The 26,062-nt window shown below is 39.1% G+C and overlaps 1 protein-coding gene across 3 annotated transcripts in view; it reads left to right on the top strand.

Annotated features, from left to right (window-relative positions):
* The first annotated feature begins 36 nt into the window (after positions 1–36).
* Positions 37–26,062, top strand: part of ASB7 (ankyrin repeat and SOCS box containing 7) — a 38,289-nt gene continuing 12,263 nt past the window's right edge. Inside the window, exons 1-5 of one of the 3 annotated variants that reach the window (XM_087972798.1) lie at positions 37–354; positions 7,915–8,003; positions 11,689–11,784; positions 13,444–13,672; positions 19,685–20,290. In XM_087972798.1, the coding sequence (XP_087828924.1) occupies positions 11,713–11,784; positions 13,444–13,672; positions 19,685–20,290 (907 nt within the window). In that variant the 5' untranslated portion in view covers positions 37–354; positions 7,915–8,003; positions 11,689–11,712. Of the gene's footprint in view, positions 355–7,914; positions 8,004–11,669; positions 11,785–13,408; positions 13,673–19,684; positions 20,291–26,062 lie in introns of all 3 variants that reach the window. The other 2 variants (XM_026673069.2, XM_026673071.2) reach the window with 2 other exon arrangements.

Raw genomic sequence — 26,062 nt, 5'->3', positions numbered from 1 at the left:
CGTCCAATCAGAAGCGGCGGTGGGCGGATGCCTTGCGGCGAGCGCGCCCGCTGATTGGCCGCGCGCCGGGGTCAGCCCAGGCCCGGTGACCCCCGGAGTAAGGAGCGGAGGTGGCTCCTACTCCATCAGTCAGTCAGTCAGTCAGTCAGGGCAAAGGGGCTCTTCTTCCTGGCTGCCTTCCTTCGGTGGACGACCCGCTTTGCTCTGCCCGACGCACCGGGCAGCCCATTTTCCCCCCCAACGTCCCCTTGCTTCCCCGGCAGCCGGGAAGGGAAGCGCCCGGGGGAGCCCTGCGGCTGGGTCGGGCTGGGCCCTGAAGCGAAAAGAGAGAGAAAGAGACAGAAAGACAGACAGGTAACGGCCGGCGAGGAGGGAGGGGCTTAGTGGGGCCCCGCCCCCAGAGCAACAAGAGGGGGGGGAAGGGGGGCAGCCACAGCGGCTCGGGGAAGGGGGCGACTCCCCCGGGGCGCCCCCTCATTCCCCAGACGCTGCCGTGGCCTGGGAGGGGGTCTCTGGGATGGGGAGTCGCTCCTGATCAAGGGACTGGCATCAACCCAACTTGGGGAGCCTGGGGCACCGAAATACCCCCCTCTTCCCCCCAAATTACGTTGGTGGAACGAACAGGAGCAAGCATAGAATCCCATAGGGCTGGAAGGGACCTTGGAGGTCTTCTAGTCCAACCCCCTGCCCCAACCTCTTCTCTCCAGGTTTGGGGAGATCTGCCCCTGGGCACCCCGTTTTCTCTGTCCGGGGGTTGCTGGGACCATGAAGCATGGCAAAGGAGGGCTGAGATGGGGGAGTTGGCCATTCTGGGGGGGGGGGTGCCCCAAGTTGGAGAACCTGGACTGAGTTGGGGTGAGCTAGCCAGGAGACAGTGGTCCAGGCTGGGATGAGCACCAGGCTCGCTTTGCAGCTTTTCTCTAGGGTGAAGGATCGGAATGTGTGATGGCCGGGACTGTTCAGCATTGTCCAATGGACCCAGCAATGGAGGGTCTATGGAGATTCTCCATCCTCCAGGTCATGGTTGTCCCAAAGGTGTTTTTCAGAGTCATGTAAATGTGAGAACCCAGCACAGGTAGTCCTCAACTTACCATGGTTTGCTTAGTGATCATTCGAAGTTTCAACAGCACTGAAATATGTAACTTATGACCATTTCTCATGCTTATGACCGTTGCAGCATCCCCATGGTCACGTGTCTATGGAGATTCTCAGCCTTTCAGATCATGGTTGTCTCAAAGGTGCTTTTTCAAGCGGCAACTGGAATCTTCAGAGCTCTTCAGAGCTGAAGAAGCTTTTTGCATGACAAGCGAAACGTCTTCAAAGAAAAAACAAAGAAAGTCCAGTTGCCTTTTGAAAAAGATTCTTTGGGACAACCATAACCATGGATGATGGAGATTTGCCATAGACATTGTCCTAAAGGTGTTTTTCTTTTTCCTACTCCCAAAAAAGCACCTGAATTTCCTTGGTGTCTTGTTTGAAAAACGTTTCACTTCTCATCCAAGAAGCTTCTTCAAAACTGGGAAGAAAAACTGAAGCGGGAAAAAAAACAGACCTTTGAGACACAGCAACAGAGTCAACCAATGGATAGATCTGGAGCCTCGTGCATTGTGTGGACTCAGGTTTAGGAGTCTGTTTCAGCCTGCTATGGGAATCTAGGGCACCGGGTTAATTGAGTGAATCCGGGTAAAGCTAAGGATTGAGTGCCTTGGAAGGAGGGCAGAGCTACTGAACATGTTCATGTCTGGCATGCTCAGGCAGCCACCTTGTTTAGCACACCATTCTCCCTCCCTCCAAAAACACCCATGGTAAAACCAGCACTTATATTAGAACTGATAACTGTGCGCAGGCAGTTTTCACCTGGGTACATCCCAGTAAAAGATATTTATAGTCTTGTGCAGAACATTGTGAATTTGATCCACTTCAACCTCAGTACACTGGTTTCAAGTTAGAAATGCTGTTTTTAACTTCCAGGTATGTTGAGTTTTAAATATTTCCAGATTGAACTCAAAACAGATGTGTTTTGGGCTTTCAATGATTCTAGAATGCTTGAGACAGTAGAGAGCATTTCCACTAAGACTAGAAAGCTCATTTTGAACTGAGAGTTTGCCCTTTGAAACTGAAAAAGGGCAATTTGTAGTCTAAATTTTATGTTTTGATGTAGTGGTTAAGGCATTGGGTTAAAGACCAGGAGATCCTGAATTGTAGTCCCTCCTTAAGCACAAAGCCAGCTAGGTGATTTTGGACCAGTCACTTTCTCTCAGTCCTAGGAAGGCGGCAATAGCAAACCACTCCTGAAAAACCTTGTCAAGAAAACAGTAGGGATTTGTCCAGACAGTTTCTTAAGATAAGACCCAAGATTGAATTGAAGAAGAAAAATAAACTTATTTTTCCTCTCATGGGTTTATAAAATATTAGAATATAAAGAGTAGAAATATGTTCTATTTCTAGAAAATAGAAAATATGTTCTATTTCGATTCTTACTATGTTACAGAGCACCTGATTATGACATCGAACATGTAAACAAGCTAAATACATTACTAACATGGGCTGCATCCTGCCCATACCCTTTATCCTTCTTGGTGATTTCAATCTACCTCATATTAACTGGACCCTAAATGATTGTACAACTGAAATCATACACACAACCTTCTACAATGCTATTACAAATCTGGGACTGGAACAACTAGTAACCAACAACACTAGACTAAACAACTGCCTCGATCTCATCTTCTGCAACAGTTTGAACCTAATCTACGGAATACAATCTAAAGAACCCTTTTCCAGTAGTGACCACAATATGATCGACTTTTGTCTCAACATACATCCACACAAAAATCACCACAATGATGTAATCCCCTATTGTAACTTCAAAAAGGCAACTATGATCTTATAGACAACGATCTCTCATCCCTTGATTGGCAATCTCTATTCACTGGATGCAATACTGTTGAAGACCATTATAACATATTTTTACTTGAAGTCAAAAGAGTCATCAAACTATATGTACCAACAACAACTCCCAAAACAAAACAAAAAGCAGATTACCCATATCAATAAGGAAACTTCAATCCAAAAAGAGATCACTCTGGCGGAAAAACAAATCTGGTCACGTTGCCAATTTCAAAAACCGATACAAAAATCTATGCCACCAGATAAAGACCGAATGCACCAATTATCACATTAAACAAGAGGAAAACCTTCTAAGCACCAATTCCACCGCGCTTTTTACAATTTTGTAAACAACAAACTAAAAGACTCAAGGTCCATCCCTCCCTTGATAGGACCTGATGGTAAAGACTGCAACGACGACACCATTAAAGCCAACATCTTTAACACATTCTTCGGCTCAGTATTTGTAAACAGCAATGGATCATGCCCAGTATTTCCTAGCCGTACCACAGATAACAACAATGATCTAATACATATCGATTTCACAGAAGACAATGTTGAAAAAGCAATACGCAACCTAAAACCATCTCTATCTATTGGACCGGATGGAATATGTGCCTACTTCTTAAGAAAGCTATCCTCTCCCATAGCCAAACCTCTAAGCATAATCTTTGAAAAATCTTTCAGAACCAGCTCCTTGCCCAACCTATGGTCACAAGCCACAGTCATCCCCATCTTCAAAAAGGGAGACCCAAGCCTAGTTGAAAACTACAGGCCAATCTCCTTATGCTGCGTCACCTGTAAAGTCATGGAATCAATTATTAACCAATCCATCATCCTTCACTTAGAGACAAATAACCTACTCTCCAATAAACAATTTGGTTTCAGGAAAAACTATCCTGTAATCTGCAACTCTTACACTGTAAAAACATATGGACGACACAACTCGACCAGGGCAAAACAATAGACGCAATCTACATAGACTTCTGTAAAGCCTTTGATTCAGTGGTACACGACAAACTACTCCTAAAAATAAAATCCTATGGTATCTCTGGACAACTGAATAACTGGATAGAAGCATTCCTGTCAAACAGACAACAAATGGTCAAAATCGGGAACGTCCTATCAAATCCAGTACCTGTCAATAGTGGTGTTCCCCAAGGCAGTGTTCTAGGACCAACTCTCTTCATACTCTACATAAACGACCTCTGTGATCATATTAAGAGCAATTGCGTTCTCTTCGCTGATGATGTAAAGCTGTTCAATACCACAGACAATACTGCTACCCTACAAAAAGATCTTGACTATGTATCCGAATGGTCAAACAAATGGCAACTTCAAATCTCAACAAATAAATGCTCTGTCTTACATATTGGCAAAAAAATCAGAAAATAAAATACAAGCTGAATAGTCAAGATCTTGTTGATGACCCAAGCTCTGTAAAGGACCTTGGAATACTCACCTCTAATGATCTAAGTGCTAGAGCACACTGCAACTACATAGCCAAAAAGGCATTAAGAGTTGTTAACCTAATCCTACGTAGCTTTTTCTCTGGTAATATCACACTACTAACCAGAGCATACAAAACATTTGCTAGACCAATACTCGAATACAGTTCATCAGTCTGGAATCCACACTACGTATCTGATATTAGCACAATTGAGAAAGTCCAGAAATATTTCACAAGAAGAGTTCTCCACTCCTCTACTCGCTGTAGAATACCTTATGCCACCAGACTTGAAATTCTAGAACTAGAAAACCTTGAATTACGCCGTCTTCGGTCTGACTTAAGCATGGTATACAAAATCATACATTGCAATGTCCTACCTGTCAATGAATACTTCAGCTTCAACCATAACAACACAAGAGCACACAATAGATACAAACTCAAAGTAAACCGCACCAAACTTGATTGCAGGAAATACGACTTCAGCAATAGAGTGGTCAATGTCTGGAATACTCTACCCGACTCTGTAGTTTCTTCCCCAAACCCCAAAAACTTTAACCTTAGACTGTCTACTATTGACCTCACCCCTTTCCTAAGAGGTCTGTAGGGGCGTGCATAAGCGCACCAACGTGCCTACCGTCCCTGTCCTATTGTTTCTCCTATTCTTTTATTTTTCTTATATGTAACCATTTCATGTATTCACAACTATGTATACATTTATACTTATTATCTTGTAAACAATTGGCAAATCAAATAAATAAATAAATAAATAAATAAATGTTGGATATCATGTATATCCAATATCATGGATACCAAAACCGTGCTGTAGCATCCCTGGCAACCATCCTGTCTCTATTCAAATACTTCCTGTGACAGTGTGTTCTATTGTTTTGGAGCTCTTATCAGAAATTTATCCGAATGCCCAACTGAAGTCTTTTTTTAAAATTTAAGTCCATTGTGTTTTGTCATCAGGAACAACTGCAACAATCCTGCCCAATTTTCTACATAATCCTTCATACATTTGAGGACAGCTATCTTGTATCAGGTCTCCACATTACACATAGCCATTGACTCCAATCATTCAGTCTTCATTTCAGTTGCTCCATTCCTAACACTCTCAGTTTATCAATGTCATTCCTAAAATTCTATGCCAGTACTGGATGCTATATTTTAGGTATGGTTTGACCAACGTTCATTTGCTTAGCGCCTTTCTTCGGAATTAATCCTGTTTAGCACCTCCTAAATTAATCCTGTTTACTGAATTAATTTATTAATTTGTATGGATTTGCATAATACTTTAAATTATAAACTAATCAAGTCTATATAATATGGTAAACACATACATATTTGAAACCCTTCAAGGGTTAAATTAATCATACCTAATATCTTATGGAAATGCAATTGCTTGGTTTGGAATTGACTGTTATGTCTCTTGTATGAACTGTAGCATTTATTAAGGTTTTGTGGCCCATTAAAAATAATATTGTGCAAGTATTCTGGTGAAGTGTGGCTATTAAAATGCTGCAGTGTTCTTTGAAGTAATTTTCTAAGTTATACCTCAGGACAATTAATGTGTTTTCTCAACAATTATAAAAACAAATGCTTTCCTTTTGACCTCAAAAAAGTAAAAAAAAAAAAAGATTTAGTTCTCATTCTGTACATGTTTCCTTTACTCAAAAGTACGTTCCATTTAGTTCAACAGGATATATTCACTGGTTGGCAAATTTAAAATGGCAGTTGTAGATTTCTTTTTCTTCTGATAATGTGTGGAGAGGGAATGTGTGAAGGACGTCCACTTAATTTCTGTTGCTTGGAGGAATGCAACAGGCAGAGCTTATTCTTTAAAAATATACAGAAGAAGGAATCATGAGAGTTAAATGGGGAACAATTAATGAAAACTCATCCTGGAAGGTTGGGAACATAATAGAATAGATTAAAAAAGAACTATGCTGAATCAAATCAAAGATCCATTTGATCCAGCACTATGGCCAGTCAGATCCTTTGTCAAACCCTCTATCAGAATATGAGTTAAGTTGCTTTCTCCTACAGTACTTGTGTTTCCTGGCAACAGTGATTCAAAAACACACTAGCTGTGATGCTGAAGGTAATATATAACAATTCATGGATATCTTTAACTTCCACATACTTGTCTATTTCTGTAGCAGTTCAAGTTGGCAGGAATCACTTTATCTTGTGATAGCAAATTTCATCTATTGGTGACACTCTGTGTGGAATATTTCCTTTTAACTGATATGAAACTTTCTCAGGTTCATTGGATAACTTCAGGTTTAATATTAAGAGATTAACAGTGAGAGTTGGGGACTAGTGATCCCAAAATTGAGAAATTATTGAAAAGCATAGTTAAATCATGGTGAGTTTTTCATAGTTCACCTCTACCTCAGATCTATAAAGGGAAGAATGGCTTGAGCTGGGAGAGAGAAAGATTATATGAAAAAGGGAGAGTACATGTTATGTTGACATCCCCAAGATTTGGGTTGCAGGTGAGGAGGATTAGGCCAGACAAGGAATAATGGATGAACAAGGAGAGGTTCAACCTGGAAATAAGGAGAAATTTTCTGACAATGAGAGAAATCAACCAATGGAGCAGAAATTGCCTTCAGAAATTGTGGGAGCTTCATCACTGGAAGCTTCCAAGAAGCGACTGGACTGCCATCTGTCAGAAATGGTGTAGGGTCTCCTGCTTGGGTGAGGGGTTGGACTAGATGAACTACAAGGTCCCTTCCAACTCTGTTAATCTGTTAAAACTCCTTAGAGGGTGGAAAAAGGGGCCATCTCTTATTCTGAAAGGGTAACAATATCGATAACAAAAGAAATGGCTAAGGAAGAAATACTGTACTTATAAGATGGAGAAGGACAGGAAACGCTTGTATTGAATCTTCTCTGAAGGCTGCATTGGAGAGGCAATAGAAGGTGTAGCTAATTGCTACCAAATCTGAGCTAGATTTAAAAAGAGCTTTTCCATGATTTATGTAAGAGTGCTTTATTCATCACAGTGCAGAGAATTGGGAGATGAAGGTTGCTGATCATCTACGTTTAAAGCAGAGCGATGACCTTCCTTAAAATGTATGAAAAAGGATCCAATTTTTAGACTTTAATACAACAGTAAATTAGACTTTAATACAATTATATAGTATATTTGTGCATCACACTGAGCCACAATGTGGTTTGGTTTAACTTAGCAAAGCCCATGAATCCAGCCTTTGCTATTTGTAAATCACATTTTATAGGTTGGAGTAAATGTGTAAGGCAAGAAGATTCCACAAGTCATTAAAAATAACTTGAGTCACAATAGTCAACTAATGGGAGAGGGAAGGACTAGATTTAAATTTCCATTCATTCACAACAGTTTCTGAAGTTTCAAGGTCAACCCCATCATCTTTCGTCATAAATTATATCACAGGCTTGCTGTCTGAACAGAATAATATTGGGGATCTGAGGCTGATAATGTAAACTGGTCTGTGCTCCTTTTTGGGTGATAAGGGAAAATGTAATAAAAGTTGAGAGGACTGAGGAAAGGCTTCTGTATCTATCATAAATCTTCTCTGCTTGTTTTCCAGGCTCATGCTGCTACATAAGAGATTAGGAAACTCTGAATGCAAAATAAAAATCAAGAAGCAAAAATGTAATAGAAGAACCCAGTATCCAGGTAACTGATCTAAAATTTTACTTTTTGAAAACATTTTACATTAGTCGGTAAGATTATTACTAGTAATGGTTGATGTTTTGTATGACTTCTATTCTGTTGAAAGTTACAAACAAGACGTGTGTCATTTGTACATTGGGAAGCATAGACATTGGATTGTCAGGATAGCTTAGTTACCTTAGCAAACTGTATTATCTGCTTAGTGAAGGCAGCTGTTTAAACTTGATTATACATGCATATAGTATGAATGGTGCAGTGGCCTGGAGGTAGAGCGCTCACCTCGCAATCAGGAGGCTGTGAGTTCGATCCTAGGTACAGGCAGATGTTTCTCTCTCTGGGCATGATGAGAATATATCTGCTGAATAAAACTCTGTATTGGCGACAGGAAGGGCATCCGTCCAGTAAACATTCAGTTGCCCAGACTCCACCCCAGACTCCACTCTATTATGGGGTCATTAAATGGAGATGATGATACGTGTGTGTATAGCATATTGCAATGGTCTGGTTTCTATCTCTTTTGAGAATCAATTCCTTTGAATCAGATACACTGGCCCAGTCTGGATTAATAAACTAAGAAACACACAAGATTTATACCCCAATTGATCCAGTCTTTTACTTCTCTTTCCCTTTGTACAGACACAGAAAAGGGTTCCACTGTTTTCTAATGCAGATTGAACTATGTTTTCTAGGATCCTAAAGATGACCATGGTAACCATGTCACATGCAACTTAGAGGTCTTTTATTGAAGATTTCACATAGTGTCTAAAAGCAAGAATGTCATCAGAATATAGCATGTAGACCAGAGGTGGGCAACTATGGCCCTTTTATGACTTGTGGACTTCAACTCCCAAAATTCCTGAGCTAGCATGGCTTGCTCAGGAATTCTGGGAGTTGAAGTCCATAATTCATAAAAGGGCCATAGTTGCCCACCCCTGATGTAGACTCTTTGCTTACTAAGATGGGATACATATTGGAAGTTTAAAGTAAACTTTCTCTTTCAAGTCCTTAGAATTAAATGTTCTCTTTTAAGTCTATTTACAGTAGCAAACAGTTCAACGTGTACTGGTCCCCGTTGATAGTTTTGCAGGGAAAGAGTCAGATGCTGTTTTTGTTCAGTGAGGCTCAGTATGATTTCAGGGGCTGCTTGTGATTACAAGAATTTGAAAATATGTCACAGAGAAACAATTTGCAGGGTAAACAGCAAAGGGTGGAATATTTTAGCCTTGGTGGTATTCCTAAGGTGAAGTTAGTTTTTAGGTTTTCAAAATGTGATGAGCTTTTAAAAATGGTTAACATTTACAGACGAGTGATCAAATACATTTAAATGTTTATATTGCTTTTGTTATTTAAAGCCTTTATGACCTTTATATGAGTGTTTTTGCTTGTTCAAACTGCAATCTCTGGGTCAAATGTTTGCATTTAAAAATGGTTACATTACAATCATTTATGTTGATTTTGAGAGCAAGTTCAGATATTTTGTGATACTTTGGCAACAGCATTCATTATATAAGAACATTTTACCTTCCAAGTAGCTTGTAGAAGAGGGCAAATCTCATCCTTCTACAGATTTCATTGTGTGCATGTGCTTCTAAATGATAAGCTATAAACTAGAATGAAGGTCTTAATTTATATATACGTACAATAGCACCTGTATACTACTTTACACATGGTAAGCCATTCATTACTTCTGTGCTGTACTGAAGTGGGCATTTATACCCATTTTACAGTTGGTGAACAGCAACTATTTCTATGGTGTGCAACATGGAATGTGGTTCGTTTATTTTTGGCTTAGCACGTTCTGCAAACTAGACCATTATGATTTGGGTCTAGGAAAGAAATCTTTCACTTCTATTTACTAGCTGTTTTCATTATGCCACTTCATGAATGCAGTAGCATGACTGACTTTTATAGCGCATAGCAACACAAAGCATTGCGTTTTAGTATCTTTATTAATTTCCTATCTTGCTTTCAGCTGCGACTATTGCAGGGAGATTAAATTTGCTTTTGAAAATTTAGCTTTTAGTTAAGAGAAATTATGAAGCAATGCTACTTTTTAAATAAAGTGTTTGGACTCCCCCAAATCTGATTTGTCTTGACCACATGTCCCTCACATTCTTATTGTGACTGGTTTTAGACAGCAGAATGTTGCAAAACTGATTGTCCTGCTGTTGTTATATTCACACTGATCAATTTTTTCTTTGCAACATTTGGTAATCACCAATTTAATTCAATAATCCACATTTTATTCAATAAACAGGGAACAATAAATCCTGCAAAAATATTGAAAGTGCTAAAACACAGTATGCGCATGCTTTGCTAATGCATAGTTTGTTTATCCTTCTAAAACTCAAGGTAGGGAAAGATTCTTAACCGAAACCATGGCAAGCTGCAACAATCAAGCAAAGTAGCTAAATCCAGAGGCATTTAAAAACCATTATAAAATGTATTTGGTTTCTTTTGTTGTGCCAACTCAAGTATTATGATTAATAAACTATGGTTTGTGGCACATTGTGATTTGGGAATTGTCCATTAGTGACTCATTCACTGAAAAATTATAAAATGAATCATAGCTTAATGTACTGTATGAACCTCTCATTCAGTTAGATGGACAATTTCCTGTGAGATACAGCTTCCTTAAATCTTAGTATGATACAGAAAAACCTGAATACCCATAAATGCACCCCATAGATGGCCATTTCCCTTGCTGAAAACGGGAAGCAAAGCAATGGCCATTCATCTCTGTAACAAAACATCGAAAGCATTAGGAGAAATGAGTGGAAATCCTTGGTGCTTCTTGAGAGAAATAAGCATCCAGAGAAAGAAAGTAATAGACTGAGAGTGGTGTGAAATGTTCTGTCATAAAAATGTTTCAGTTGAACTCTGAAAGAGGACAACTCGGTATAGAGTTTCCAAGTCTTTTGAAGTCAGCCCATTTATGGAACAGAAGAACACTCTGTGAAGTTCTCTGGACCTCTTCTGGAACATTGTTGTTAGGAATGGATTGTTCTGGAGTCAGGATGACCCGTGGACCAAACATTTTGCACAGGCCTGCAATGGAATGGAAGATTTTTTAAAAAAAGATAAAACAAACTTTCATTCTGAAAAATATAATGTATTAATATGATATTTTTATTATATTATTATATACTAAGTAAACTGTAATTGTAAATTTCACTATGTTGATTGAAGCAGTATCACAGAAGGAGTAAGCCTTCAAGTGAGGAATAATAAGAAAGAAGATAATGTTCTTGGCAGCCCTACATTCATTATAATCTTGTCCTTTGGATATATAAACTTATTTAAATCTAGGGATGACATTGCCATTGCATAATCTTTTCCAATTAAATAACAATTCAAAATGTACAATATAAGTGGTAGGAGTATTTTTCCTGCCCCAAAAAAAGTCTTGAGTGAAGTTTGGGTATATTTCCATGGTATATTATGAGAGGCTCCTTGTTTAAATATCTTTTTTGCAGATGGCAGGGTTCCTTAGGCCTTTACTGTTTGCTTGTTTATAAACACAGATCTGTGCTTATTTATTTGCTTTTTTTTTGAGTATTCTGCCTGCTTTTTCTGCCACACATCCACAATTCTACTTTTTCTTGCAATCCGCACAATATCTGAGATTAGATTAATGTTTCTTGCTTCTTGCTTGCTTTGATCTAACAGACACCTTCTTCATTTCAAGGAGAAACCATTTGCTTGCTGTATTATGCCTGCAGACAAAGTAATGTACAATGAAGACGGAAAACACAACGTACAAAAACTGACTTTTGCCTATAAGGTATTTCGTAATAGAGGACCTTACTCATTCTTTGTGGAAAATGTTACCTGCATCTTAGTAAGGAATTATCAGTGAGGTCATCCGGGAACAGTTTTTCCAGTGCTCCCTCCAAAGATAATTTTATGAGTAAAAGTCCAATATTTGAGAGAAACATTATAAAACTGGTGGATTTTTTTTTAATTATTTGCTTCTTTCCAAGAATAGTTTTCGTGGAAAAGTAAAATGATTTAAGATAAAGGACACAGACATGCTGTAATTGTCACTATTTTAAAAATGGGCATTAATCATCTATATTTAAAAACATTTTTAAAAACCCAGATACAGTTTGTAAATATAAACCCAGTGACACTTTGGTATAATGGTTAAGGCACTTGACTAAAACACGGAAGACCAGAAGTTCTGATTCCCCCTGTTAGTCGCCCACCTGAGTGACTTTGGGCCAATCCCCTCTCTCAGCCATAGGAAGAAGCTGCTTCCAAAATTCTTGCCAAGAAAAACCTCAGGGACTAATCCAGATAGTCACTAGGAATTCACACTGACTTGAACGTATATATTCTTTATCAGCATAATCCTTGCAAAATGCCATTTTTCTATTTCTTGCTCCATTTAAATAGAAGACCCTCCCTCTTTCCCTCTTCTGCTTGTGTTTGCAAGATGGAAGAGCTTGGAAGAACTGTTATTAATATGTTCTTACAATTCTCACAGGCTTTAATTGGAGATGATCAGTTATTGGTTAGTCAGTCAAAATTCATTGCAATTTGCAATTGCATTTACAATTACAGGTAGTCCTCGACTTACGACCGCAATTGAGCCCAAAATTTATGTTGCTAAACGAGACATTTGTTAAGTGAGTTGTGCCTCATCTCACAACCTTTCTTGCCACAGTTGTTAAGTGACTCACTGTAATTGTTAAGTTAGTAACCTGGTTGTTAAGTGGATCTGGCTTCCCCATTGACTTTGTTTGTCAGAAGGCTGCAAAAGGGATCACAAAACTCACAACACCACAACCATCATAAATATGACTCTGTTGCCAGGTGTCTGAATTTTGATCACGTGACCCTGGGGTTTTTGCAATAGCTGTAAGTGTGAAAAATGGTCATAAGTCATTTCAGTGCTGGTGTAACTTCGATTGGTCACTAAGTTAATTGATGTAAGTTGAGGACTACCTGTAACATATAGGAAGGAGAAAAACACCTTTTCCTTAATTCCTTGGGGGTGGATTGTTCCTGTTGACCAGATGTTTTATTTTGTCTTTATTTTGTATATAGCTGATGTAGTAGTTCAGTGTTTCTCAACCGTGGCCACTTTAAGACCTGTGGACTTAAGAGAATGGCTGGCTGGGGAATTCTGGGAGCTGAAGTTCACAGGTCTTAAGGTGACCAAGATTTAGAAGCATTGCTGTAGTTCAGGACTGTCAAACTCCTGGCCCGCGGGCCAGATGCATCATGTGCTGGCCACGCCCCCCAAGGAAAAAAGTCCTGTTATGTCACATGACGATGCCGTGACGATGCGAGTTTGACACCCCTGCTGTAGTTGATAGTCAGGATGAGCGCCTCCCTCTCCCATGCACAACACATGTTTCATTTTTTATCGATTTCATTGGATAAATGTATTTTTATTGAAGGTGACTGCTGTGGCTTCATGACCCTTCTTTAAAAGGAAGCAGATTCTGCGAGGATGTTACATCACCATTGCCGGAGGAACCCTGAACTACAGGAAGAGTTGCAGATTCAGGCCGCGGTGGCTGCTGGGGATGTCCATACGGTGCGCAAAATGTTGGAGCAGGGCTACTCTCCCAATGGCCGAGATGCTAATGGCTGGACCTTGCTCCATTTTTCAGCAGCAAGAGGGAAGGAAAGATGCGTTCGTGTCTTTCTTGAACATGGAGGTTAGTTGACCAAACAGTTGCTTGGTTGATGATTAAACATTTCAGACCTTCTCTGTCAATACCTGGGCTTCCTTTTTTAAAAACAGAATTTTCTTTTTTGCTGTTTGCCCAACAACGTGATCTAGATACAATTTAATTTCTACATTTTTAGATCTCTAATAGGGTGTGGAAAGGGAAAAAACAAACAAACCAGCAGACAAGCTATGTGACTTCAGATTCGACCACAAGATGGCACTCGTTTGTTGTGTGTTTTGAGCATTGTACAAAAGAAAAAGTAATTCATTCCATAACATAATTCTGCATGGATTGGTTCTAGCAGATAGATAACATCTTACTCTATATTGCAAACTAAACATAGATGTTCTGACATATAAAATCATTCTTGGGTGTAGAATACTAACCACCTCTAGCAAAAACACATGAATGCATTTGTAATAGCAGAAGAAAATAAAGGGAAGTTCATGGAATAATTTAGCTTCATAATTCAGTCCTGCTAAATTAATGGCCATATGGAATTGTCACTGTTCTGGCAATAGCATTTAGCTTTAGATTTCTCAATGATTTCCCAATATAGAAATATCTATTTCTCTTTGCTTTAAGTTGTATTTGTTAAAAATGAAAATAAAGTGTTCTGAAGGTATAAGAAATAGAGTTTCTGATCTTTAATAACTGCATCTTTCCCTTAAATTTTATAAATAATCCATTTATAAAATTTATGGATGAAGAGGCAGCTGGTATGCAACTGGGGATAAAAAAAGAGATCTGTTTAGTGAAATACAGAATAACAGATTTGGAAGGGACCTTGGAGGTCTTCTAGTCCAGCCCCTGTCCGAGCAAGATACCCAATACAATTCTGGACAAATACTGTGTAATATTTCCACAGAGAATCAGGGCTCTACATGTACAGAAATTGCTTATTGATAAATGCCAGTATTTCACTCGGGTTTTATTAACAGAACTTTGTGCTACACGTATATAAAATTAAATCCTTCTTGATTTATGTGGCAACAATTTTGGCTGATCTTGAAAAGCTAATGTAATTGGACCTGGTTTTTATTTGGAAGGATTACTCTGAGGAATGCTGGTTATAAACACTGTAGATTTAAAAAGAAGGCAGTTGCAAATTATTTCCATGATATAACCAGATAATATATAGTCCATCAATGTCACCTAGACTCAAAAGATCTTTGGGTAGAGTGTAATTTTTAACAATCATTATCAAATGGAATATGACCAGAAGATGGCAGTGTAATATTTCCAAATACATATGAAGCTATCATACAGTATAGTCCTCTATACCAGGGATCCCCAACCTTTGCGACCGCGGCCCGGTTCCGACATCAGCTGGGCGCCGAGGCCCGGTACGGCGTCAACTGGGCGCCGCCATCTTTTATGACGAAAAGGCGCTCGGTGACGTCACGGAGCGCAGCTTCGTCATAAAAGATGGCGGCGCCAGCTTCTGGTGAGCTTTTTCGGGTAGAAATGGCTTTCTACCCGGAAAAGCTCACCGAGCGCTTGGCGCCGCCATCTTTTATGACGAAACAGCGCTTCCGGTGAGCTTTCCAAAAAAGATGGCGGCGCCCAGCAACCAGCGGCCCGGTAAGGCTTGTTCCATGCGTGCCGGTCACCGTCCGCGGCCCGGCGGTTGGGGACCCCTGCTCTATACTATGCTAAGCTGTAGTATAGTATAGTCCTCTCCCAAATTATCCTTTTTCATATCTGATATTTTTTTAGTGAATAGCTGGTTTCTATACCTGTGGAAATGATTTCCGATGCTCTCTGATATCCGTGATATCCTCTGCTTTTTGGTTCAGAATTTGCCACAATAGTACTGTAGAGTTGGCCAAGCTTAACTGATGCATTGTCCCAAATTGAGACGATTCAGGAATATTTGTTACATTTCTTAGCTTTTCAGAATTCTGGTTGCCAGAAAGTCACAAAAGGGGATCATATGACCCCGGGACACTGCAACTGTCGTAAATATGAATCAGTTGTCAAACATCTGAATGTCAATCACGTGACCAGGGGGGATGCTGCAACGGCCGTTTGAAAAATGGTCATAAGTCACTTTTTTCAGTGCCATTGTAACTTTGAATGGTCATTAAGTGAACTGTTGTAGGTTGAGGACTACCTGTACCAAAGAAGCTCGACATTGTCCTGTGTGAACTAAGGATCCATGTGAGGTCTGTCTAGATTAGAATTTGCATAGAATTCATTTTATATGGGATCAAGTACATCTATTGAATCTTTTCATTCACTCTTGTCTCTCATGAAATGAGGTTGCTTCTCTTTTCCCTCTGATTTTTACATAAATTATTTGCATAAAACAATTTCCCCTCACTAAGTGTAATTAGGATAATTTCATTTTCCAGACTCAGTTATCCTTTAGCTCCTTTGAGGATTTCTAAACTGTGGAATCCTTGGAGCTCTCTGAACTTGGTTGTTAATTTGCAATAGCGTGAATATCTCTAGCTCGGGTGTAGGATGAGGGTGAAGGTTTGTTCTCCAAGCTTGTGGGTCAGTTTTCGAACATTTCGTTACCAGGCTAGGTAACATCTTCAGCAGAGTTTAGGGGATGTCAGTATCGGTGTTCTTCTGTTTATAAGGGCTTCAGTTGTGGGTGTGTCAAGTGAGGGTCTTGTGAGGGGCCAAGTGTGAGTCATCAGTGAGAGTCTTGTGATGGGTTTTGTGATAGGGATGTTACATCATGCCAGGATCATTGGGAGGGGGGTTGTGCGTTTGTTTGGTTGTTAGTTTGCAGATGATGTGTTATTACCCAACTAGGTAACTTGTAACATGAGGAGAGCACCAAGGACTCTACAGTTCAACCTGAGCTACATATATTCTCTTCTGTAAATGTCTTTTGGAGATTCTCAGTCATCCAGATCATGGTTGTCCCAATGAGAATCCCAGAGGTGCTTTTTCAAGAGGCAGCTGGACTTTCTGGTTTTTCTTTGAAAACATTTTGCTTCTCATCCAAACGTCTTCAAATAAAAACTAGAAAGCCCAGTTGCCTCTTGAAAAAGCACCTTTGCGATTCTCTTCTGGAGGATTTTTTTTGTTCTTGTCTATAAATTTGGGTAAGAGATTTTCAGGGACCAACCTCACCTAGATCCTACCTGATCAGTCAAGCTTTCCTCTTGGTCTTCTTTTATTCTCTACTCTCTTTGAATTACACTTAAAATAAATAGATTTTAGATTTTACAACTAAGTTATATTAAATTTAACTACAGAGGTTCTTTTTATCTATGAAAAATGCCAAGAAAAGCACTGAAGATACTGACATTCACTGGTGTCACAGGGAGATGTTTAATACAAGTTAAAGCTAGTTTATTTAAACAGAGAAAGCTTTTAAACAATTCACCATTAGCCTGTACAAAAATTGTTAATGCAAGTTATTTTCTTTATCTATAAAATAAGGGTTGTGATTTTAATATTTAATTGTCTTGTCACTATCTGGAAAGCAACTTTAACCACTTGCTGAAATAGATATTTCTAATAAAATGTTCAGTCAAACAGTTTGCTTATTTATGTTTAATTATATCTTGTCTTTCCATCTAAAACAGTATTCATGGTTGAGATTTCTGTAATATTGCATGATTATGTTCATATACTCCCCTTGCCAAGGTTTGTATCACTTTTTATATTCAAATAACATGAGCAGAAGTGGGAAGAATTGAGTGCCAGGCACCATGTAATTTGCCCATGAACAAAAAACAATGTTAGTCATTGCATGTGACAGGATGATATTAGATCTATACATCTGGTAATTTTTAAAATATTTCATGAATCCTGATTTCTGTGGGAGAAAGAATACTTAGCTATTCCTTTTGAAATGTTGACATTTTGCCCTATCCTGCTTCCCCTTCTCAAAATTAGATGTTTACATTCTTGCAAAGCTCAACATTTTGTGAAACGGTAAAGCTAAGGTTATTTTCATTTTATAGAAGACAGATTTTATCGAGATGATCTAAACTAACATATAGCTTACATGCTTTGCAACTGCATAGATGACAGAAGGCTTTCTTTACCTTACACAGTATTAACCCCCTAAAACAAGCTCATCTTGCCAGACCACAATACATCTGCATCTTGAGCCTGCAGATGTTGCTACAGATGCTTTTCTTTAAGACCAAGAAGCATAAGGGAAAACAAAACACGGAACCGAGGATGAAACGTTAGAGCTGAAGGGATTAGGATAGGTAGGTAGAGGGATCTTGAGAAACACCTGGTGGTGGTTGGGTTTGGAGATTTGATTGCAGGTAGTCCACACAACTTCGTTGTTAGTTGCGAAGTTGTGTCCGACCCATCGCAACCCCATGGACAATGTTCCTCCAGGCCTTCCTGTCCTCTACCATCTTCTGGAGTCCATTTAAGCTCACGCCTACTGCTTCAGTGACTCCATCCAGCCACCTCATTCTCTGCCTTCCCCTTCTTCTTCTATTGCCCTCAATCTTTCCCAGCGTTAGGCTCTTCTCCAGCGAGTCCTTCCTTCTCATGAGGCAGCCATAGTCTTTGAGTTTCATCTTCAGGATCTGGCCTTCTCAAGAGCAGTCAGGGTTCATCTCCTCTAGGACTGACCAGTTGGATCACCTTGCAGTCCAAGGGATTCGCAGGAGTCTTCTCCAGCACCAGAGTTCAAAGGCGCTCAGCCTTTCTTATGGTCCAACTTTCACAGCCGTATGTTGCAACTGGGAGAACCATAGCCTTGACTATATACACTTTTGTTGGCAGGGTGATGTCTCTGCTTTTGAGTATGCTGTCCAGATTTGCCATAGCTTTCCTCCCCAGGAGCAAGCATCTTTTAATTTCTTGGCTACAGTCCCCACCTGCAGTGATCTTAATTATAAGTGACTTTTTTCAGTGCCATTGTAATTTTGAATTGTCTCCACATCACTTACTACATTTCAGTTAGAGACTGTTCAAAGTTACAACGACACTGAAAAAAGTCGCTTATGACCGTTCTTCAAACTTACAACTGTTGCAGCATCCTCATAGTCACACGATCAAAATTCAGGTGCTTGGTAACTGACTCATATTTATGATGGTTGCAATGCCCCTTTTGTGATCATGTGATCCCCTCTTTTGACCTTTGGACAAGCGAAGCCAATGGGGAAACCGAATTCATTTAACAACTATGTCACTACCTTAACAACTACAGTGATCTATTTAACAGGTGGGACAAGAAAGGTTGTAAAACGGGGCAAAATTCACTTAACAGAAATTTGGGGCTCAATTGTGTTCATCAGGTGAGGACTACCTGTATTGGAGACAATAGGTATAGTAAATATTCAATTCATTTGTCACAAACCAGATCCAAATTTTATTGAATTCTCTTTTGCTTTCAAATTCTTCCCAATAAATGGGTCTTCTGCACTTCCTTTTATATGGAACATTGCATGAAAATATTTTAAATTCAGCCCATAATTCAGATGCATGCCTTGTTTTTGAAATTTTGCATTTTTCAGTATTGAAATGTTAAAGTTTAAAATATTATATGCTTGGTGCCTATAAAGCAACTTCCAATATGCACAATATTGCTTAATCACTGTTAAGTCCCAAAGTTAAGTCACAAACCTTTTTTATCAATTGGAAAGAAGTCTATAAAAAAATAACAATAATGGATGGCAATAATTTTACAAGTCTTTTGTAATACCTAATGAAGAATTGGGGTTTTTGTTAAATAGGTATCATCATCCTCTTTTAATGACCCCATAATCCCTTGCAGGGTGGAGTTTGGGCAACTGAATGGAGCTGAGTGTTTACTGGCCGGATGCCCTTCCTGTCGCCAATGTGGAGTTTTTTTCAGCAGATACATTCTCAGTGTGCCCAGAGAGAGAAATATCTGCCTCTACCTAGGATTGAATTCACAATCCATTTGTGAGATTTCATGTCTGCTGGGAAAGCTGAATTTATAGATTCACCACGTGGGGTGGAAAAAGTTCTATTTTAAATTGCTGTTTTGCGTGCTTTTTACGATAATTAACTTCTTGCACTTTTTAAAAACTTCAGCGGATCCTACAGTGAAAGACCTGATTGGCGGCTTCACTGCTCTACATTATGCAGCTATGCACGGCCGAGCCCGGATTGCACGCCTAATGCTAGAATCAGACTACCGTGTCAATATTATTAACGCGAAGAGCAACGACGGTTGGACTCCCCTGCATGTGGCGGCTCATTATGGAAGAGACTCCTTTGTCCGACTCTTGCTGGAGTTCAAGGCTGAAGTCGATCCCCTGAGCGACAAAGGCACTACGCCACTTCAGCTTGCCATCATCCGCGAACGGTCCAGCTGTGTCAAAATCCTCCTAGATCACAACGCCAACATTGACATTCAAAATGGCTTTCTGTTACGCTACGCCGTGATCAAAAGCAATCACACTTATTGCCGGATGTTCCTTCAGAGAGGAGCAGACACGAACTTGGGGCGCTTAGAAGACGGACAAACACCGTTGCACTTGTCTGCTCTTAGGGATGACGTACTTTGTGCGCAGATGTTGTACAATTATGGCGCGGATACCAACACAAGGAACTATGAAGGACAGACTCCGTTGGCAGTTTCAATAAGTATATCTGGAAGTAGCCGGCCTTGTTTGGATTTCTTACAGGAAGTAACAAGTATGTATAGCGGAAATCTTTTATCAAAATTTGCAGTAGATTGGTAGAGGGGTGGTGGCAGTTTTAAGTAGTCTTCAACTTACAACACAATGGAGGCCAAGATTTCTGTTGCTAAGCGAGACATTTGATGAGTGAGTTTTAATTACAGATGATAATGGTCAACAGTCTGACTAGCAAACCCAACAAAAGGAATCCCCAAAAGTAAAACTTTATTGAATACACCATCTCAGAACTGAAGAAGCAAAACAAGCTCTGGTTTTCCCGCGTGAAAGCTTGCTTAGTTAAACAATAGATTCCCTTTCTCCCACTCCTTGGGTGGTTGTTGCAAAACTTCTTTTTGTTATGGAAACAGTCCATTTCTCCATTGAGCACCTTCAGTAGTGACCTTGGCATTTTGCAGGCTTTCATGGTCTATGAACTAAGTCTTTGCATCCCATTTCCTCCCTACCCATTCCACCCCTCTCCGACCCTTTTCATTGGCAAATTGAAAAGCAATAGAAGCAAGAAGGCAATAAAGCCATTCAATCTTGATAATAATACAATGAGCCAGCAATCAGACAAGCGAATTTCCCTTAATGTTTAAAATAATCCTGTTTTCAATCCCTCTTTGGGTTCCCCTCTTAACATATACATTAAAAGTATTCCAAACTTATATGAGGAAGCGATAAATAATTATCCATTATTATTGTGCTGCCAATAATAGGTGAAGCGCGGTGGCTCAGTGGTTTAAAGCCTTTATCTTTTGTCAGGTTTCCAGCAGTTACCCCAATTTACCCCATGAGTCTCGAGCCAAACTTCCAAAACTTCAAAAGTATTTATTGGGAGTTAACATGTCCGGCACTGCCTGGGTGTAGCTGACTCTGAGACACATAATTCATTGTCATCTTTGACCCTGGTTTTCCCCCACCCCTGGGTGTATCATAATTTATATTCTCCAATGAGATACATCCATATCCAAGAGTCATCAATCATGTTCTCGTTAGATTTTTGCTTGGCAGAAACTTCAGTCACCTAGTTACTACCCTGTTTCTCCAACAATACGGCCTCCCCCAATAGGAAGTCCCAGCATGTTTTATAGGCATGAAATGAAATTAAGCCCCTCCCCCAAATTAAGGCCTATATTAAAACATGCGAAATGGGGGGAATGGTGGGGGGGCTTGCCATTAGGAAGTACTTTTGTTGCACACCGGGATAGGGTGCTGCCTGCGTTGACCTTGATACGAAGTGCCCCACCAACGCCGAGGTCAACATCCAAGCCGTCGCCGCCCGCCCGAAAGATGCAAGGGGGGGAATTAAGTCACCCCCAAAAAGACGGCCTAGCCATTTTTGGGGGGCTCAAAAAAAAAATAAGACCCGGCCTTATTATATGAGAAACACGGTATCTCTGAAAAACTATGTATGGAATGCACTTTCAATTTCCAAGCTGCTGCACTGCTGTTTCAAACTCCTTTCCCCCTCCCTTTCTGTTGGCAACTCTAAAATGACCATAGAAATATTTTATGACTTGACATCTTCTGAGAAAGTTTCACCAAATGGACTTTCTTTCCAGCAGGCTCAGACTCCTCTTTATTCATGGTTTCTGTCTTTTAATATTTCGAAATGATTTATCCCATTGGAAGGATAATAAAACGGAACGTAGGAGAAACATTGCAGGGCCAGACCTACCGCAACCAGATATCATACCCTTCCAGTCACCCTGTGGTCGCATACATGGTGCAACGATGCCATCCTTCTGCCTTGCCGAAGAACATGTCAGGCATAACAAAACCCAGTTTGTCCCATATTTCCAGACTTGGTTGAATATGGCCAAATTAGATTACTTCAGAAAAAAATGTTACAAATAGCTTTTGTTCAATGTTTTGTTCAGTAAGAGAACATTCTATCCAAATAATCAGTATTCACATGATAATTTAGGTGAATTGATTTCAGAGACAAAAATCTTGCTAGCCCAAATATAAAATCAGGCAAATTGCTTTTGCAGCCCTGGTTTCTCCTGAATAGACTTCATTTTCTCATTTCTTCCCTAACCTTGACTTTTACAATGAATCGCAGTTTGTTGATAAATATAAATAAACCTCCTTGTGTCGTGTAAGAAAGGAACAATGTAGCTCACCTCTTTTATGCACAAAGAAGCCAACTTTTGCTACTTTTTAGTTAGGGTTAACGTATAATTATTCACTCTCTCCCTGTGTTTAGTAGTTTAAAATTATTTTAATCAGCTTCTCATAGAGCTTTTTGCTAAAGTTTTCTGCTGTTAAAAATATAGAAGAATGAAACCATGTGTAAAAAAATTATAATTGTAGAATACCTGGTCAGCACCACATGTACCTAGTTGCTATTAATACTATTAAAGTTCCAAATCATTTTGCATTTTTTTTTTAAATATGAGAAAACAGATTGTCGTATATGCATGCAAGATTGCCCTTGAAAGTGCAACTTTGCTCCAGGGAATGCATGTTTGAATGTAGCATTTGAGCTAAGAAAGGTTTTGGGAAGAAAAGCAGCATGTTTCCATTTGTGCCGATTGAAAGTTCTAGGAATTTTATTCAGCAAATCTGGAAAATGCCAGATTGGAAAGATCTTCTTGTGGTTTATTGAAACCACGCATTCACTTTTAATTTAGAAACTTGAAGCATTTTTCTCCTTTGTTTTCAACTAAGCAATGCATTTTTCTGGCTATATTAGTCTTTGGGATTTGGAAGGAAATAATTTTGGGGCTATATGCAGTATTCTCACACACACACCCCAAAATATTGCATGTGATTGGTAACACATTTTAGACTGTATACTTTCTGTTCTGTGGCTAAATTTTCTCAAAATCTTTTTTCTGCAGATTTTCTTCCTATTTCTCCAGAATTTACTGGTTTCATATTCAGCACCATTCTGTGTTTTGTATCAGGTTTGGGGGTTTTGTGGGTTTTTTTTGCTGCACGTATAAACCTATTTTTGCACATATAAACCTATTTTTAAAAAGTGGTTGATTTCTGGTGTCAAAAATCTACATGTATTCAGATTCCTTAATTTAATGAAATCAGTACTTCTGGATTATAAATTTAACTTTATATTGTTGAATCCAATGGCTGATATTAAGTTGAATATTATGAATATAGCCAATGTGAGATGTGAATCTGTACTCATGCAAGAAGATTTAATTTCGCTCTTCTTTTCCTCCATCTTCTGATGTATATGCCCTAACTTTGCTATTCCATCTTCTGGAGTAGATATGAAAGTCATGGAAGATATATTTAGAGCAGGAAAATCAATTTCATTGGTGGGTGCATTCTGCATATAAAATAATATCTTAAAACATACTACAATTAACAGAATAATAGAGTTGGAAGGGACCTTGGAGGTCTTCTAGTCCAACCCACTGCTCAACCAGGACACCTACAGGGCCTATACCAAGGGTGTCCAACCTTGGCAACTTTAAGACTTGTGGACTTCAACTCCCAGAATTCCTCAGCCAGCTTTGCTGGCTGAGGAATTCTGGGAGTTGAAGTCCACAAGTCTTAAAGTTGCCAAGGTTGGACACCCCTGGCCTATACCATTCCAGACAAATGGCTGTCCAGTCTCTTCTTAAAACCTCCAGTGATGGAGCACCCACAGCTTCTGGAGGCAAGTCGTTTCACTGGTTTACTGTTCTCACTTTAAAAAGTTCATTTCAGTAAAACACAGCACATATTTCATACTTAAATATTAGTAATATTTTATCAGTATTCCTGAAGTTTTTTAGTTCTCTGTTGCAATTTTTTAATACTTTGTGCTTAGTTTTGCTTATTATGCAGCGTCTTCTGTATTGTCATAATTCCCATCTCTGTTTCTTTTCCCTCTTTCTGCGCCCAATATCTACATCGCTTATTCTGCTGTATCGAACAGATTAATGATGTGTGCACTTCTGGCTATTATTTTTTTCAATAATTAGAACACAACCCCATACTTCTATTTCCTTAAATTCCTAAAGTTGGCACTATTAAAAGCTCACATCTTTCCTATTCTGTTCAGCTGACTCCTTGAATTTGAATCTTGCTTGCTTAATTGGTTTACCTTGTAATTTTATCCCACTACTACACTCTTTGCACTTTGCACCGCCTTCAACTGCTCTTGTAGTTTCCTGAGAATCCCCCAACAAAGAATTACAGGTAGTCTCAACTTATGACCACAACTGAGCCCAACATTTCTATAGTTAAGTGAGAAATTTGTTCAGTGAGTTTTGCCCCATTTTACGAGTTTTCTCACCTCCTTTGTTAAGTGAATCACTGCAGTTCTTAAATTAGATACCTGGTTCTTAAGTTAATCTGGTTTCCCTGTTGACTTTGCTTCTCAGGAGATCGCAAAAGGGCATCATATGACTCTGGGGATAACTCTGCAAACCGTCATAAATGTGAGTCTGTTGTCAAGCATCCCAATATAAATCACGTGACCATGGGGGATGCTGCAACGGCCATAAGTGTGAAAAATGGTCATAAGTCACTTTTTTCAGTGCCCTTGTAACTTTGAATGGTCACTAAGTGAACTGTTGTAAGTCAAGGACTACCTGTATTTAATAAACTATTCTCTTTCCTGTTCTATCTAGTTCCTAAAATTATCAATAACGTAGTGTTAAGTCTGGCTAGAGCAAAAACTAATCTATAAAATGGGCTACCACTTGAAGCTTTTTTTGTTAAAACCTAATAAAGAGGAGCTTTTTGAGATAACACTTATTTTCTTTGATCACTTTCTTGGACTTCTTTAATCTTAAAAATTACATTCTTTTTCAATGCAGCTTTCTTAGTTTAGTTTAAAACTAAAAAAAATAGTTTTAAAGATATTTTCCAGAATGAATGGAGTTAACCCAACGATGGCAAAACTCTAGTTTTATGAAAAGATTAAAACAGTCAAATGTTTCTAATAACATTTCTAAATGAAAAGCAGCATTAAATATATACTTGGCCACAGCTAAAATTGATTATTCAGTCTTTTTTTTTTTGCAATCTGTGATGGATCATAAATTTAATACTGAACCCCCATTTATGAGCTGCACGATTATCTTAGCTTCAAACATTCAAACTGCTGTAGAGATGAATGTCTTTTCCGCAAATATTTGGATAATGGTATTGTCAAGCACAGGAGTCCAAGAAGTTCAAATGAATATAGGTTTATTGTATGCTAGAAATCTCTACAAGAATCTGAACTACTAAAGGTCCAAGCAAATTGGTAATAGATAAGGGTCAATAGAATTCAAGGTGGGCTAGACTTAGATCTCTTGTGGACATGATGGGATTCCAGACTTACGATGCATTTGACCCTTCCCTCGGTCTCAGCCTGCTCTACTTCTACAGGCACTCCTCCATTAGTGCATTTTCAACTGAGCTTTTAATATGTGCTTTCCATATTCAAAAGTTGAATACTGGTGAAGCAATTGATATATATTTATACACACATTTGTCTGTTTGTCTGTTTATATCTATCCATCTATACACACACACACACACACACACACACACACAAAATACATATATCTATAAACTTCTTAATTACCCATTCCCCTCATAGATTATCTTTATTATTTATGAACAGATTCGATATCTGTATGACCAATCTGGGAAATTTGAGCAGAATAGAAACTGCATCCTTTTCTTAACTTTCTGAGGTGTACTGAAGTCTTATCACATATAGACTCAATATGGGTATAGATAGACAATTATTTTGGGATTCTTCCATTTCTTCCATCATCATCTTAGGACATCAAACTAAGAGCTGCTTTAACAAATGCCACTTTGAGAGATTTCTTAG

Source organism: Notechis scutatus, chromosome 11 (genome assembly GCF_049901735.1).
Source record: "Notechis scutatus isolate UNSWTSFEM ecotype Mainland chromosome 11, rNotScu1.2, whole genome shotgun sequence".
NCBI lineage: Eukaryota > Metazoa > Chordata > Lepidosauria > Squamata > Elapidae > Notechis > Notechis scutatus.
The sequence above is the reverse complement of the archived record's forward strand: the minus strand, read 5'-3'. Positions and strand labels throughout refer to the sequence as shown.